The following is a 15,594-nucleotide window of genomic DNA, read 5'->3' as shown; positions in this document are numbered from 1 at the left end:
ATACTTAGACTTGATTGATGAATGGCGTTAAAAACTGGACATTTTATTGTATGAAATCTATCACAGTTTTTGCCGGCTGATAGTATTTAAAACGTCCAACCATTCGTTTCGACAATTTTCCATACAAATGAATCGATTCAAAATCAAATCACATAAAACGCCAAAAAGTAGTCTAGACCGCAGCAAAATATATGTACGTAAGATCAATTGCACTAGGGTGGGCCAAACAATGTATTTCATCGCACCAAAGTTCACAAAATATCATCGAAGCGTTGGCTTTATAACCATGTGGGTAAGGCGCGTAGAATTCAGTTGATTGCCGAACGTTGGAGAGTGAACTTGAAGCTACTTTAAACTATTTACGTGCATTTCAAATTTGTTTATACTCGAATAGTCATTAAAATATAATTAAAATGGCAAAATTGGCATTGATTTTTTTGGCCGTCTTCTGCATTGCTCAAGTGAGTTTTTAAAAACAATTTTTTTTTTGTATTCAATTTCACTGGTTTCAACAAGAACTTCATTTAACAATGGTTCAGAATTGTTGATGTTGTAAAAGGAAAATTATAGAAAAGACAAAATAACATCTACGAATTTATTGAAATGAGTCAGTTTCTGGAAGGTTTTTGGAATCTCTCTCTTTTAATATCACGCGAAATGAATAAATTCCGAATGCCAATTCAATCAAATGATTGAAATTTAAACTTTGACTCCACCCTGTTCAAAGGGCATATCAATAACAGAGAAGTGCTTGAATATTTTCGATATATGCGGAGAATTGAATGTGTGAATTGAATTCCCAATCATTGTTTAATATATATTTGTTTTAAAATTATACAACATTTCTGTGTTTGTCATTTCAATTGTAAGTCATATTTGCCAAAATATTTATTTCGATTATGCTTTTCGAATTACTTGCAAAATCTTAGAGTGCCAAACACAAATGACGTGAAAACAGAAATATAGTATTCAAAACCCATATCAAATTGAGCGACGTGTGTTCTGTTAATTTTTTTTTTTTTTTTGCTTCCTTCGTTTCCTCATTTACGTTCAAGGGCACTTGAACTTTTTGTTGAGACCGTCACGGTTTAACGCTCAAAAAGTGCTTTATGTTGTGGACATTTGCAAATTAACAGAATAAAATTAAATAAATTCCCTTTTATTTCGAATCAATGAATCTATTGTTGACGAATTCATTCATTATTAGTCATTGCGATAAGCACTTTTTGTTGTATGGACATTGGACATTGTCCAAAGTGAATTGATGAATGGAAAAAAATATATATTTCTTTTTTGATGTCAAAAATGTGCTCTTTGTCAAACTCAATGCTGAACGTAAAACATGTGCGATTCAATTTTTTACATTACTTCTTTCATGTAATCATTTTAATATTGCTGCTGTTCGGTTGCTTGAACTTTCTTATCTCCGAAAATTGTATATTTTATCACGTGAATGAATGGATTCTTTTACTTGCTCTGTTCGAAATATTTTCTTAAATGTCAAGACTGTTTCATGTTCTATCATGTAAAAGAATCCATTATCAGAGGTTATCTGGCTATATTTCGACTTTAAACTGGAAAATGGTTTTACTGGAAAAATGGTTTCGTAGAAAAATTCAACAATTTTGATGAGTCAAACAAATACAAAAAGATAGAGATCGACTCACTTAAATTTAGTGCCGCATACTTTCCCAACTACGCACAGATATAAGACATCAATAAAGTGATAGGCTGAAAAGTATGTAACAAATTTGGCTGCAATGTTTTCACGTGCATTGCACTTTTGGATTAGGCTTTGGTTTAAACGACCTATGTATGCAAATAATTGCGAATTAACTTTTATTCATTTCTCATTTCAGCTTTCTTTCGCAGCTCGTATATCCCGTGGAAGTGAAAGCGAAACCACAACTCAAAGTATATTAAATTCATGGAAATCTAATATCGGTCAATTCCAAAAAGATGTATCAGAATATTGGGATAAAACAGTAACTAAAGAGAATGCAGCCGTATGTTGAAACGTTTCTCGACTTTTTCTTCCAATATCATTACGTTTTTCCTTTTCTATTGGATTTTTCAGAAATTGGCCGATACATTTACCACAAATGCAAAGAAGTTGGGGGAAAAAACGGGTGAACTTTACGAAAATGTCAAAAATAAGACAACTGAATTTGTTTCAAACATTTCCGAAAATAAAAACTGAATGAAGATGTAAATTTACTTTTTCTATTGAATTATTTCAATAAATTTTTGTGCAAGTATAAATAAAACAGTTTGCTATAGACATCATTGAACAATAATTCTTTGTGTTTGCTTTTTGAAATCCATTCTTATCAAAGTGTTTCCCCATATGTGGTATTGTCCCCTCGCTGTTCTATATCATCACGATATTCACTCCATGTCCTTATACACTTATTTTGATGTCTCTTTGTGCGTTATGTAGCATATATGCTGTATACAGACACCAAATCATTTAAGTGGTCTCTGTCTATCCATTTCATACACAACACAAAAATCATTTCCAATACTCCACAATTGCTAAAAAATTCAGTTATATGAATACAATGCTGTTTCCTCGTTTCTCTCAATTTACAGCATTTTGTATGATATGAGTCACTATTTCAATGTCTTTTCCTCGTGACTCACATGACAACATGACCCATATCGGTGGTTCATTGACTGAAATAAGTGATGCAAAAGTAAATTTCCTTTTTTTTCAATTCCAACATAAAATCTTGATCTTGTTCGCCTTTCATACTTGAAAAACTTTTGTTTCAATCAACAAAAAATGTATGTCCATTTTACAATATCAATAGCATGCTCAAAAAATATAACAGTTTTGAGCGTGAACATATAGTATGTATACATCTTGGATGAGTTTGCGTCAACAATTTTTACTTGGTTAGTTTGAAGTCCAAACTTCGGAGATAGACCTGAGATTAGCTAGGAGTAATAAAAGGCGTGCAAAAAAGTCACAACAATTATTTGAATTCATTCTACAAAATTATTCAATTCTCGGGGAATAAATAAGATTTTTGATTTTGTTTGTTTAGTTTCATATTTTTAATTTCATCAGCAATGCATCATCGTTAACAAGACTCGGTCCTTAAATAAAACCAAAATGAATTATTCTGAGACAGAATGTCTGATATTATGCATTCAAATACATATAGTATATTAAGACAATTAATTTTTATTCGCCATTGACTTTTATTACTTAGCCAAGATCATTCATCATGTCCAATGATTCACCAACAGTTTCAAGCAGTTTTTATTGATAATTTCATTTTAGTCAAAGGAAGTAAACAACCTTCCACCAGAGCATGAGGTAAGTATTGACTTAAATTGTGAAATAAGGGATCATTAGTAATGACTGTAAAAATTCGACAAACAAATTCAAACGAACAAGACCAGTTGAGTCACTTAGCCATAGATGATGATGTATGTTCGAAATTGGAGAAGAATTTTTTATTTCGTTGAATAAAGAAAAACAAATGTTGAATGCCGGAAGCTTTTTTAGTTTATTTGACTGAACTTTTTTTACTCTTCAATTTCTTCTGCAGCAATGTTTCTCATTTTATGCCCTGCTATCCTTTTTTTATTGTCGAATAAGAGACGAATAAGAGACAATACAATGTATGCGCGACGAAGACTTGAGTGAATCAAAATAAATTCAGATTTATTTTCCAAATTTCCGCTTTATGTAAATAATGTTATAAAGTGTCAAAGACCGTTGTTCTTTTGGCCTCCTGAGCTAATTTTATAAAATTGATGTAGTTAAGAAAATATCATCCGTTGACAAACAGATTTGATGCGCACTATCCAAATGAATAATGTTATATTTGAATTGTATGAGTGCATTATATTACCATTATTTATCGAAACAATATATAGTACTTTTTTCCTAATATTTCAACAACAATGACATCGATTACATGTCCCATGTGTGCTTCTATAATTCTATTCATAGTCCGTGATACCTTTGTCAAAAGTTTTGTACAGAGAATGATTTAATATTTTAATCATGAAAAATAATCAAATATGCCGATAAAACAAAATAGACTACGGAAGTGCATCATTGTTCAAATTCTTTAAATGAACAAAAAGATATTTCCATATGTAAATTTATGGACAAACCGTTTCGATGATTAAGATCCGACCAGTTTTACAAAAAGCCTGAAAGTAGTCAAAATTAAAGCCAAAATTTATAAAACTACAAAGATTCGTCGTAAAACTGAAAAAGTTGATGTTTCCAAAGCAATTTTTAGTGTTTTCAGTAAGCAAGCATAAGAATAGAAAGCAGTGAAACTTGACCAGTTTTAAGAAAATCGGCACAAATCGAATGGCACCATAAAAAATTGTTTATAATCAATAGATGAACAATTGTCTTTCCAAGAAATTAATATAACATTAATGAATTTTCATCATTTATACAATTTTATTTGAACTTGTTTTCTCTCATTTCTCAAAATTGTTATCATTAAATTCGTCGCAATTTACATCAGCGTGTGTTATAACAGAAATGTCTATCTAGCAAATGTGTTCCAGAGTTGACTTAAACTTATAATATTATCATCATGATGGAATTTATTATTATTTATCGAGAAGAAACAGGCCGGTATAATTTGACTCATAGACTTTCAAATGATAGTTTCTTAGAATTCTTTTTTGCTATTGTACGATATAAAATTCCTTTCAAATATTTTTTCCGAAAAATGTGTATAAATGGGGTAGAGCAGTAGAGGTTAATTCAGTTCATTCAGAGATATCATCTCAAGAAATATCAACTAAACCTGACTAAACCAATATGCTATTTTTCCGCAATCTTTTTATCTTCGCTCTCATCGTCTTGGTAGCCGTAACACTGCCAGCCGATGCGTAAGATTTTAGTTTAATTAATTACAATTTTCATGCAATTTTAAATGATCAATTTTATACTACAGGGGTAAGAAAAAGGCAAAGAAAGAAGCAGTAGCAGCATCAGCAGCAGAATCTGCACCAGTCAGTGACGATTCACTAGCTGATGATGGACCTGTAGACTCCCCAGCTGAAGCGAAAGTTGGTGATGAATTGATGACAGAGTTAGTATTTCATTTCATTTGGTTTTTAATATTGAGACACTCAAAGTTGGCTCATCAAATATATTAAATATGTAAATGAAACTGTTTACTTATTTTTTTCACATTTCAAAGAATTGATAGTGAACAGTAAAATAATTCAAATTCATTTCAAATGTTGAAATATGTATTATTTTAAATGCAGAGGTGGAGACGCTTCAGCAGATGTACCACAACAAGATGGCGCAGCCCCAAAAGATAAGAAACTTAGTAAGAAACAGGCTAAGAAGGAAAAGGGCCCTAAACCAAGAGTGTCGAAATCAGAAAAGCAAGCACAAAAGGCAGCCAAAAAAGACGCTAAAAAACAAAAGAAAGGAGGAAAATAAACATTCCAATAATTGAAATTATTTAAAATGTTATATTCTCAATAAAAGTTTTAAAAAAGCACCATTTCTACAAATGAGTAGATAAATCCATAAAATAATTGTCTAATTCGATTAGTAGAATCCAGGTTTTACACTTTCATGGCACAAGCACCATTCAGTCTACAACAGCTATAACTTGTTCATCTCACATCAAAACATTTTATTTTCATTTTTGAACATTTTAGACTCGTTTTCTCTCATTTCTCAACAATTTTCTTATTAAATTCGTCGCAATTTGCATCAGCGCGTTTTATAACAGAAATGTCTATCCATAAAATGTGTTCCAGAATTGAGTTAAATACCTTAAACTTATAATATTATCATCATGATGGAATGTATTATTATTCATCAATAAGAAACAGGACGGTATAATTTGACTCATAGACTTTCAAATGATAGGTTCTTAGATTTTTTTTTTGTTATTATACAATACGATATAAAATTTCTTTCAAATATTTTTCCGAAAATTGTGTATAAATGGGGTAGAGTAGCAGAGGTTAATTCAGTTCATTCAGAGATATCATCTCAAGAAATATCAACTAAACCAATATGATATTTTTCCGCAATCTTTTTATCTTCGCTCTCATCGTCTTGGTAGCCGTAACACTGCCAGCCGATGCGTAAGATTTTAGTTTAATTAATTACAATTTTCATGCAATTTTAAATGGTCAATTTTATACTACAGGGGTAAGAAAAAGGCAAAGAAAGGAGCAGTAGCAGCATCAGCAGCAGCATCTGCACCAGTCAGTGACGATTTACCAGTTGATGATGGACCTGTAGACTCCCCAGCTGAAGCAAAAGTTGGTGATGAATTGATGCCAGAGTTAGTATTTCATTTCATTTGAATTTTAAAATTGAGACACTCACAGTTGTGGTCCCTTCATAATATGATTCACTTCATGTCAAATGTTCAAATATGTATTATTTTAAATTCAGAGCTGGAGACGCTGCAGCAGATGTACCACAACAAGATGGCGCAGCCCCAAAAGCTAAGAAAGCTAAGAAGGATAAGGCCCTTAAACCAGGCCAAAAGAGCGGAAAGAACGACAAAAAGAGACAAGAAAAGAAAGCGAAAAAGGATGCTAAAAAACAAAAGAAAGGAGGAAAATAAACATTCCAATAATTGAAATTATATAATAAAATAAAATTGTATATGCTTAATAAAAGTACTAAAACAAGTACCATTTCTACCAATCGGTAGATAAAACACGAAAAATAATAGTTTGTCTAATTCAAGGGGGGTTGACGTATATGAGATTGGAGACTTTTTTTTGCGAACCTCGCTAATGAGCGCCATCTGATTTTAGTGTGAATTAGATGCAAAAATCAAATTTATTTCAATAATTTGGAATGTATTTGAATGTTATAGTTTCAACACAAAAATTGTATTAAAAATCATTCAAGTAAATCGAATTGAAATTAAATCAATTAAAAATCATTGTACACACACATAAAGCATATAAAATAATACAACTAAATTATAAATACTCACACCATTCTATGGGAACCTAACAAAATCGTATTATTTCAAATTAGAATTATTTTTATTTCATATAAATGATTCTATTTATTTTTTCAAATTCATTCTATTAGAATTATAAATAAATAAATTTCTATTTATTACAGAAAATAATGATTCATTATTAATGAAACAGAAAAAATTCTCCACAATGTGAAAATACGAAGTTACGTATATATTATGACAGCTGTGGTTACGTATACGTCGACATTAATAATCTGTCAAAACCGTAAACACATTATTTTCATAACGCAATTTTGCGATAGTTTTTGTGTGCAAACTGTAAGCTATTTTGTGATTTTATTGTGTTTAGATTGAATACGATTTCATAAATTGTTGAAAAGTGATTTTACAGTAACAAGAAATGTAAAGCAGAGAGAAAAAAACCAATAAATGAGTTTAGAACGTTTAGAATCATATGCACATTTTCGTGATATTCTAACCTCAATCGCTCTTCACTCTCAGTTTAACATTTTTTATATCAACAATTATTTTATAATTTAAACAGGAAACGCAAAATGGTTTGGTGCGATATATGCCAGCAGAATATTTCGGGAAACATTTACAAGCACAAAAGAGTTGAGCACAGTTGGGATCGAGGTGGTATTAAATTGATTAAACAGGAAGATAAAACTCTGATCGAAGCTATACAAAACGAAAAAACATTCGTTGGACCTTCGCTGTTATATTTGAAACGTCTCGCAAATTATGCGGTAACACAAAATTTTCAAGCCACATTTTTTGGAGTCGACTCCAAGCAATGCCAAGCAATCCCAATTTGAAGATAATTCTAATGTCAGCAACGCTAAACAGCGAAAAATTCAGTAGATATTTCAATGGTTGTCCGATTATCGATGTGCCTGGACGTACTTTTGATGTTCAAACTATGCATCTCGAAGAAGTATTAATCAAAACAGAATACAAAACGAGCAAAATGGCCACATATTTGGAAGAGAATCAAGTATCGCAAATTCGGCGTATAAAAGATGGTAACTATTAAATGACATACTAGATATTACATATCGGTTGCCTTATAAAGCACAAAGATTAAATCGTTGCTTAGAAAAACGCATCTTTACGTAACATATTAATTTATTGTTTATTATTTCATTCTATAGAAGACATGCCGCGATCATATCGCTTAATGTGCGACAGTCGCCTGGATTCTTATATTTTGCGAAAAGATTGTGAATCATTTGAAAACGTTTTTTCTCTCATTGAAGGCGACTACATGCCGGCCAATTATGTTCATCGTACAAAGCAACGCACCGTGTTGGGAATTGCTGCGGAAAATGGTTCACTGAATATGATGTTAAAGCTTTTGGCTTTTGATGAAAGTGCGACCTTTAAAGATCCATTTGGTAAAAGCGCAATTGATTATGCGAAAGAAAATAAACAAGAGGAATGTTGTGAGGGTTGTGAGCTCTTAATGTGTTATGAACGTGTGACATCCACCACAACATGGAAAAATTACGTGGAAATTGGAAGAGCGTATCGATCAACACAAGGCACACAAAATATTATTGATCACAACTTACTTTTTCATGTCATTGATCATATCCATGAAAATACGTCAAAAAATGGCGCTATTCTTGTATTTTTGCCCAGCTACGACGATATATGCGAACAACATGAAAAGTTAGTAAGCGTACATGGATTACAGGATTGGGGTTATAAGATTTTTGCGCTGCATAGCGAACTAAATGATGAAAACAATGAGGGTCATGCTCATGTCTTTGATCGCATGGAAAATGGCGTTCGAAAAATAATATTATCTACAAATATTGCAGAAACAGCACTTACAATAGATGATGTCGTCTACGTTATTGATGCCGGAAAAGCAAAATCGCTGTTTTATGACGCGGAAACCAAATCGACCATTCTCGAATTAAAGTCTATTTCACAGGCATGTGCAAAACAGCGCAGTGGCAGAGCTGGTCGCGTTCAAAACGGCTTCTGTTATCGTTTGTATTCATTGGAACAATACAAAATGATGCACAAATATAAGCCAGCAGAAATTGTACGAGTGCCTATAGCGAAAACTATTTTTCAAATTTTATTTTAAAAAAACATATTAATCAAATAAATGTAATTTCAGTCCAATTTATTTAGAAAGATGAAAAATGGCTTTTATTTTCGGCAAAGGTATAAACGTATAAATTATTTTGTATTCAATGTATTCAATTGAATTCACTTTGAAATAATTTTTTTTTTGTGTACATTATAACTAAGGCAATTTGTGTAATTTTCTTATTATATCGCATTCATTGCGCAGAAAATGAAACGAAACTATTACTATTGACTAATAATAAATGAATGATCGGTATTAAAATTATGGTAAATATAAAAAATAAGTTGGAACGATAATATGAATTTTTTTTGTATCAATAACGAACAAATTGGCATAAAAGTTCTTCCAATTTTGGTAACAAACTTTCAGCTTCCGATGGTAAAACTGAAATATTTTTCAGAACAAAGTTGCCGTTCTTTCGTTTTTGTTTTTGTTCAAATACCACAAGTCCAGGTTGATTTAGGCTAGCTTGTGACACAACAGATGACGGATGTGGATGGGTATTTCCAATGCTGTTCCCATTATTCACAATATGGTTAGGATAAAACCCAGCCATGATGCATGCGTTCACCACATTCCAATTGCTGGAATTTTCGTTCAATTCACGCATTGATTGCGAAATCATACCAGATTTGCATATGTAGTCGAAGATTAAACGTCGAATGCCTTCGGCTTTTAACATGTTACCTTGTGAAATGTAATTCTCGACACAAAATTTTCGTTGATGTTCCCGTAATTGTTTCGACCAATTTTGAATTATATTGAAATACAGTTGATGGTCGCTATATTTATTTTCTGCGAATCGATTTTTTGTTTCATTGATTTTTTCAGTCACTTCCTGTGTATTTTCAAATGAAAGTACGAATAAATCTTTCACCGACAGTGCACTGGAAATCATAACAATGGGATCCAAACATCGCAAAATAATTGCGTAGAAGAGTGTCTTACTCAATTGACAATCGATTGGCATGTTTACCAAATGTTTACCGTGTTTACCCAAATTTGTAATATTTTCGCTTGCAACGTAGACGACATCATCTATTGTAAGTGCTGTTTCTGCAATATTTGTAGATAATATTATTTTTCGAACGCCATTTTCCATGCGATCAAAGACATGAGCATGACCCTCATTGTTTTCATCATTTAGTTCGCTATGCAGCGCAAAAATCTTATAACCCCAATCCTGTAATCCATGTACGCTTACTAACTTTTCATGTTGTTCGCATATATCGTCGTAGCTGGGCAAAAATACAAGAATAGCGCCATTTTTTGACGTATTTTCATGGATATGATCAATGACATGAAAAAGTAAGTTGTGATCAATAATATTTTGTGTGCCTTGTGTTGATCGATACGCTCTTCCAATTTCCACGTAATTTTTCCATGTTGTGGTGGATGTCACACGTTCATAACACATTAAGAGCTCACAACCCTCACAACATTCCTCTTGTTTATTTTCTTTCGCATAATCAATTGCGCTTTTACCAAATGGATCTTTAAAGGTCGCACTTTCATCAAAAGCCAAAAGCTTTAACATCATATTCAGTGAACCATTTTCCGCAGCAATTCCCAACACGGTGCGTTGCTTTGTACGATGAACATAATTGGCCGGCATGTAGTCGCCTTCAATGAGAGAAAAAACGTTTTCAAATGATTCACAATCTTTTCGCAAAATATAAGAATCCAGGCGACTGTCGCACATTAAGCGATATGATCGCGGCATGTCTTCTATAGAATGAAATAATAAACAATAAATTAATATGTTACGTAAAGATGCGTTTTTCTAAGCAACGATTTAATCTTTGTGCTTTATAAGGCAACCGATATGTAATATCTAGTATGTCATTTAATAGTTACCATCTTTTATACGCCGAATTTGCGATACTTGATTCTCTTCCAAATATGTGGCCATTTTGCTCGTTTTGTATTCTGTTTTGATTAATACTTCTTCGAGATGCATAGTTTGAACATCAAAAGTACGTCCAGGCACATCGATAATCGGACAACCATTGAAATATCTACTGAATTTTTCGCTGTTTAGCGTTGCTGACATTAGAATTATCTTCAAATTGGGATTGCTTGGCATTGCTTGGAGTCGACTCCAAAAAATGTGGCTTGAAAATTTTGTGTTACCGCATAATTTGCGAGACGTTTCAAATATAACAGCGAAGGTCCAACGAATGTTTTTTCGTTTTGTATAGCTTCGATCAGAGTTTTATCTTCCTGTTTAATCAATTTAATACCACCTCGATCCCAACTAAGCTCAACTCTTTTGTGCTTGTAAATGTTTCCCGAAATATTCTGCTGGCATATATCGCACCAAACCATTTTGCGTTTCCTGTTTAAATTATAAAATAATTGTTGATATAAAAAATGTTAAACTGAGAGTGAAGAGCGATTGAGGTTAGAATATCACGAAAATGTGCATATGATTCTAAACGTTCTAAACTCATTTATTGGTTTTTTTCTCTCTGCTTTACATTTCTTGTTACTGTAAAATCACTTTTCAACAATTTATGAAATCGTATTCAATCTAAACACAATAAAATCACAAAATAACTTACAGTTTGCACACAAAAATTTAATTTTTTTCAACTAATAGGAACTCTCGCAAAATTGTGTTATGAAAATAATGTGTTTACGGTTTTGACAGATTATTAATGTCAACGTATACGTATACGTAAACACTTTCTCCACATTGTGGAGAAAAAAACAGATATGTGGCATACCAAGAGATGGTGTTGTATGTTATGAATCTTTTTTCATTGTTTGACATCAGGGGGGGTTGGTCTAATTCGACTTGTTGAATCCGGGTTTACACATTCATGGCACAAACACCATTCAGTCTACAACAGTTGTAACTTGTTCAATATCTCAAAACAATTTATTTTTCTCAAAAACTTTTAATATTCCACGTGTACATTTTTAAACATTTTCAGCGCAAAAAAGTTTTGTTTCAACACAATAGTGTATTTTATTTTGAAATTGTAGACCTTTTAGACTTAATATACTTAATGATTGAAAGTCTCGACATGAAATATTTTTCAGAAATTCGCTGTTGCGTTTTGCAAAAAATAGGAAAACATTTGTTTTAACTTTTTGTGACAAGCTTTACAAAACATTCCAAAACAGTAATTACATTAAAAAAAAACTCAATTCGAACCAGAAAATAGGATGAAAATGACAAAGTATATCAATCTTTATATGTAACATCACATTTTAATCTTTTTGGAACTTTGTATCAAGCACTTATTATCCAAACAAAATTTGATTAAAGCGGCCCAATTTTCATCTAGCGCAAGCGTATGCGGATCGCCCACAATGATCAAAAGACTCTTAGCCCGAGTAAGAACCACATTCATTCGCTGAAATGATGGAATTAAACGTAAAATTTTAAACAAATGCCAAAACTAACAAGACCAAAATGCTTACTCTTGGATCATTCACGAATCCCAAATACTTTCCGCCAGCTCGTACGGTAGACACAATCATCACTGCTTTCTCTTTACCTTGGAAAACTTCGGATGTACCAACGGTGATATTCCAGTTGTTTTTGCGACAAATTTGGGTGATTCTTTTACACTGTGCTTTGTACGGAGTCACAATGCCAATATCCGATTGATCGACAGGAGGATTTTTATTCTGTAACAGTTTATTCACGTAAGAAATGACCGTATCGATCTCCTTTTTATTGAATAAACTATTTCGAAAGTAGTAAAATTTAAAATTAATTTAAATTATTATTGAAATTCATCAATCAGAGAATAGATAATGAAATAAACCTTTTATCTTTTTCTTCTCTTTCATAAAATCCTTGCACTGATTTAAAAATGATGGGAAAATTCTTCGATGGTAAAATTTGTGCATGAAGAAACCGTTGTGTTATTTCTGTTTTTAGATTTAAAAAAAATTATGAGTTTTGTGTTGTGATATAAACTGAGATAAAAGTATACCTTCTGATGCCATTGCTTTCAATTGATCATCGTAAAAAAGTTTGTTGGGAATTTGTAGAATTGCTTTGTGGGATCGATAGTTTTGAACTAATTGCGTAATATATGTTTCATCAAATTTGTCAGATTTTCTGTCACGTTTATAAATGCCCTTTTCCAACAAATGTTCCATCAATGAAATCTTAAAACCCAATTCCTCGGCTTTCTTTGATTTAATGACGGCAGGGAGTTGCTTTGGATCCCCAGACAATATAATATTCGCATGAATCTTTTTCGGCGACGAGCATAAACCTGAATGAAAGAGGTGAATGACATGTATGTAAATTATAAAACAGAACAAAAATCTTACCAGATATGGGAATTAATGTCATAGTTTCGGACGAACTGGCGCATTCATCAATAAAGACATACTGAAATTGACGTACGTTGAACAATGAGTCATTAGCACGATTCACGGCCAAACAACCGGCAGTGGAAAGTGTACAAATTAAGACGCGAAACTGGTATAAAGTTGATAATGGCGGGCTATACAATTTGTCTTCGGCTATATTGCAAACTTTTTTTATGGATGAGCTTATGTTGTCCAAATTATATGAAAATGCATACAATCGATAAATTTCATATTTATTTAAAACCGTCAGTAGACGCTCTGTGATTTCATCGCACGCAGCATTTGACATTGCACAAACTAATATTTTTTTGTTCGTCAATCGTACAATTTGCTCAATGGCTGCGACCAGTGTCATCGTTTTGCCAGTTCCTAACAACACCAGAAAAATATGTGAAATCAGTTTTATAAAAACGATTTTTGTTCATATTTACCAGGCGGACCATACAATAAATAAGGCAGTGGAAAATTTTTGCCACTAACAATATTTACGACGGCTGATTTTTGTTCAGCATTCAGACCCATGAAGACTTTGGATTGAAAATATCGTTGGTTGGAATATAGATTTTCATTGTATTCATCTCGGGCCAATGGTTTGTAGTAAATAATGTTGACACTTTTTTCATTATCGGGCGATAACTTATAATTAACCTGCGATCTAGATACTATTTCACCAATTCTATGATATGCGGGATTTTTTATTAAACATTTAAACAAATTGTGTTCCCCGACATATTGCAACGCGGTCATTTGAAGATCGTGATTTTTGCGAATGACTTGAAAATCCATTGTATATTTTTGCTTCGTATCAACTAATTTAAATGCTTCTGCATTTCTTATTTCAATATAAACTTTTCCGTCTTTGTGTTGCATTATCCTTCCCATGATTTCTCGTTGGAATATATCTTGATTATTTGGCACCAAAATAAAGTGATTCAATTGATTTTCATCAATGGCATTGCACATTTCCGTCATGTCATCCTGCGAGAAGTGAATTTTCAGAAGTATTTCATGTTCAAATTATACAATTTTGTATTTGCTTACAGTTATTGGAAAATGAAATATGCGATCTTTATGGTATTCAAGTTTCACATTGTTTCGCTGATACTTTTTAAGCTCATTTTCTTCCTCCTCCATTTCGAATTGAAGCATTTTTTGAAGAGCACTTATGTATTCATGCTCCGAAGATCTTTGCAATTTTAGCAAATAATATTGCACGACTGGATTCGACGCGTTGGCGTACAAAACATCTTTTCCACAATATCTAACTATGAACAATGCACCTTTTTTTATTATATCAACTACAGATGGGATCATTCCTCCAGCAAACGCACTATTCGGGAAATAATACACAATTATCTATAAAATCACAATTACAAATAAAGTTTTAAGATAAATATTTCAGAAATTACATTAATTTTTCCCACCAAGATTGCTCTTTTGGTTTTCTTGTGGGTTGTGAAGTAGAGTTATCCGGGATTTGGCTTGAAAGAATCAATATAATTACTATAAAAAATACAACAAATTTTTGCTATTAGAAAATGTATACCTCTTGTTATAACTTGATCCAAACGAATTTGTACCGAACTGTCTTGATGTATACCGGTCATTGCTATAACTTGATTCAAACGGATCTGGATTGTACTGTTCTGGGTACTGTCTCGATGAGTCATTATTGGTATTTTGCCATTGATTTGATTGATGATTTTCAATTGGCTGATGGTTTTCAATGGGATCGAGTGATTCTGCAAAATGCCATAACCATGCGAGGAAAGGAAGTAAGACCCTTTGTTTAAACGTTTCGATGATGAAATTCAACATTTTGAATTGTTTTAGAGAATGTTCTCCAATTTCACAATTTGAAAAAGATTACGTGGTTCAAAATGTATCTTCAAACTCTACGCAAAACAAAGACAAATTTCGTTTGAAATGAAAGAAAACGTTATTTAGGATGAATTGAATGTTTGATTAATCAAATTTTCTTTACTATCGGAAGTGGTGAACTTTGAAGTATCACACTTTTTAATATAATAATTATTGAGTGCTTTCACTTATTTTCTTATTGGTGATCACCAAAATCTTTTATATGTCTAGAGCCGTTGTAATGTTTTCACTTTGACACATGACAGAGAGAACTGTCTATACAAAAAATATTGACATGTCAATAACAAAATAGTTTAGACAGAG

The 15,594-nt window shown here is 32.2% G+C and overlaps 5 protein-coding genes across 12 annotated transcripts; 3 read left to right on the top strand and 2 right to left on the bottom strand.

Annotated features, from left to right (window-relative positions):
- Positions 1 to 325: 325 nt before the first annotated feature.
- LOC116344218 lies at positions 326 to 2,297 on the top strand. Of its 2 annotated transcripts, none has more exons than XM_031772670.1 (3): positions 326 to 461; positions 1,860 to 2,006; positions 2,078 to 2,297. In XM_031772670.1, the coding sequence occupies exons 1-3, from the start codon at positions 414 to 416 to the stop codon at positions 2,198 to 2,200; spliced, it is 318 nt and encodes a 105-aa protein (XP_031628530.1). In that variant the 5' UTR covers positions 326 to 413; the 3' UTR covers positions 2,201 to 2,297. The 2 variants fall into 2 exon arrangements, 1 of the variants encoding a protein (XP_031628530.1); XR_004201391.1 differs by lacking the exon at positions 326 to 461 and adding an exon at positions 1,720 to 1,738.
- Positions 2,298 to 4,739: 2,442 nt separating this feature from the next.
- LOC116343586 lies at positions 4,740 to 6,695 on the top strand. Of its 3 annotated transcripts, none has more exons than XM_031771747.1 (3): positions 4,740 to 4,875; positions 6,165 to 6,302; positions 6,416 to 6,695. In XM_031771747.1, exons 1-3 carry the CDS (start codon positions 4,805 to 4,807, stop codon positions 6,588 to 6,590), a joined length of 384 nt encoding a protein of 127 aa, XP_031627607.1. In that variant the 5' UTR covers positions 4,740 to 4,804; the 3' UTR covers positions 6,591 to 6,695. The 3 variants fall into 3 exon arrangements, with proteins under 3 accessions (XP_031627607.1, XP_031627605.1, XP_031627606.1); XM_031771745.1 differs by lacking the exons at positions 6,165 to 6,302; positions 6,416 to 6,695 and adding exons at positions 4,941 to 5,078; positions 5,260 to 5,535 and having other exon boundaries at positions 4,741 to 4,875; XM_031771746.1 differs by lacking the exon at positions 4,740 to 4,875 and adding an exon at positions 5,971 to 6,099.
- A 347-nt stretch (positions 6,696 to 7,042) lies between these two features.
- On the top strand, positions 7,043 to 9,142 carry LOC116343585 (ATP-dependent DNA/RNA helicase DHX36-like). Of its 3 annotated transcripts, XM_031771742.1 has the most exons (3): positions 7,077 to 7,280; positions 7,507 to 7,987; positions 8,117 to 9,142. In XM_031771742.1, the coding sequence occupies exons 2-3, from the start codon at positions 7,759 to 7,761 to the stop codon at positions 9,061 to 9,063; spliced, it is 1,176 nt and encodes a 391-aa protein (XP_031627602.1). In that variant the 5' UTR covers positions 7,077 to 7,280; positions 7,507 to 7,758; the 3' UTR covers positions 9,064 to 9,142. The 3 variants fall into 3 exon arrangements, with proteins under 3 accessions (XP_031627604.1, XP_031627602.1, XP_031627603.1); XM_031771744.1 differs by lacking the exon at positions 7,507 to 7,987 and having other exon boundaries at positions 7,043 to 7,227; XM_031771743.1 differs by lacking the exon at positions 7,077 to 7,280 and having other exon boundaries at positions 7,344 to 7,987.
- Positions 9,143 to 9,218: 76 nt separating this feature from the next.
- Positions 9,219 to 11,854, bottom strand: LOC116343584 (3'-5' RNA helicase YTHDC2-like). 3 transcript variants are annotated; one of them, XM_031771738.1, is made up of 3 exons: positions 11,799 to 11,854; positions 10,927 to 11,407; positions 9,219 to 10,797 (listed from the first exon to the last, which is right to left on the bottom strand). In XM_031771738.1, exons 2-3 carry the CDS (start codon positions 11,153 to 11,155, stop codon positions 9,383 to 9,385), a joined length of 1,644 nt encoding a protein of 547 aa, XP_031627598.1. In that variant the 5' UTR covers positions 11,156 to 11,407; positions 11,799 to 11,854; the 3' UTR covers positions 9,219 to 9,382. The 3 variants fall into 3 exon arrangements, with proteins under 3 accessions (XP_031627598.1, XP_031627599.1, XP_031627600.1); XM_031771739.1 differs by lacking the exon at positions 11,799 to 11,854 and adding an exon at positions 11,634 to 11,680; XM_031771740.1 differs by lacking the exons at positions 10,927 to 11,407; positions 11,799 to 11,854 and adding an exon at positions 11,634 to 11,682.
- A 414-nt stretch (positions 11,855 to 12,268) lies between these two features.
- LOC116343583 (putative helicase mov-10-B.2) lies at positions 12,269 to 15,486 on the bottom strand. Its single transcript, XM_031771737.1, has 9 exons — positions 14,957 to 15,486; positions 14,820 to 14,891; positions 14,452 to 14,740; positions 13,842 to 14,388; positions 13,369 to 13,779; positions 13,023 to 13,310; positions 12,852 to 12,957; positions 12,502 to 12,769; positions 12,269 to 12,434 (listed from the first exon to the last, which is right to left on the bottom strand). The coding sequence occupies exons 1-9, from the start codon at positions 15,226 to 15,228 to the stop codon at positions 12,282 to 12,284; spliced, it is 2,406 nt and encodes an 801-aa protein (XP_031627597.1). The 5' UTR covers positions 15,229 to 15,486; the 3' UTR covers positions 12,269 to 12,281.
- Between the last annotated feature and the right edge of the window lie 108 nt (positions 15,487 to 15,594).

Source organism: Contarinia nasturtii, unplaced genomic scaffold, assembly GCF_009176525.2.
Source record: "Contarinia nasturtii isolate CC-2019 unplaced genomic scaffold, AAFC_CNas_1.1 Cnas_scaffold_1037, whole genome shotgun sequence".
In the NCBI taxonomy this organism is placed as follows: domain Eukaryota; kingdom Metazoa; phylum Arthropoda; class Insecta; order Diptera; family Cecidomyiidae; genus Contarinia; species Contarinia nasturtii.
The sequence above is the reverse complement of the archived record's forward strand: the minus strand, read 5'-3'. Positions and strand labels throughout refer to the sequence as shown.

Bases quoted from the DNA above. Each gene is read 5' to 3' on its own strand.
- LOC116344218 (XM_031772670.1), top strand. From the start codon at position 414: ATGGCAAAATTGGCATTGATTTTTTTGGCCGTCTTCTGCATTGCTCAA. The intron at 462-1,859 runs GTGAGTTTTTAA...TTCTCATTTCAG, and splicing joins CCGTCTTCTGCATTGCTCAA to CTTTCTTTCGCAGCTCGTAT. The intron at 2,007-2,077 runs GTATGTTGAAAC...TGGATTTTTCAG, and splicing joins TAACTAAAGAGAATGCAGCC to AAATTGGCCGATACATTTAC.
- LOC116343586 (XM_031771745.1), top strand. From the start codon at position 4,805: ATGCTATTTTTCCGCAATCTTTTTATCTTCGCTCTCATCGTCTTGGTA. The intron at 4,876-4,940 runs GTAAGATTTTAG...TTTATACTACAG, and splicing joins GTAACACTGCCAGCCGATGC to GGGTAAGAAAAAGGCAAAGA. The intron at 5,079-5,259 runs GTTAGTATTTCA...TTTTAAATGCAG, and splicing joins GGTGATGAATTGATGACAGA to AGGTGGAGACGCTTCAGCAG.
- LOC116343585 (XM_031771742.1), top strand. From the start codon at position 7,759: ATGCCAAGCAATCCCAATTTGAAGATAATTCTAATGTCAGCAACGCTA. The intron at 7,988-8,116 runs GTAACTATTAAA...TTCATTCTATAG, and splicing joins AATTCGGCGTATAAAAGATG to AAGACATGCCGCGATCATAT.
- LOC116343584 (XM_031771738.1), bottom strand. From the start codon at position 11,155: ATGCCAAGCAATCCCAATTTGAAGATAATTCTAATGTCAGCAACGCTA. The intron at 10,798-10,926 runs GTAACTATTAAA...TTCATTCTATAG, and splicing joins AATTCGGCGTATAAAAGATG to AAGACATGCCGCGATCATAT.
- LOC116343583 (XM_031771737.1), bottom strand. From the start codon at position 15,228: ATGTTGAATTTCATCATCGAAACGTTTAAACAAAGGGTCTTACTTCCT. The intron at 14,741-14,819 runs GTAATTTCTGAA...TTTCCCGAATAG, and splicing joins TCTTGGTGGGAAAAATTAAT to TGCGTTTGCTGGAGGAATGA. The intron at 13,311-13,368 runs GTAAGATTTTTG...TCTTTCATTCAG, and splicing joins GACATTAATTCCCATATCTG to GTTTATGCTCGTCGCCGAAA.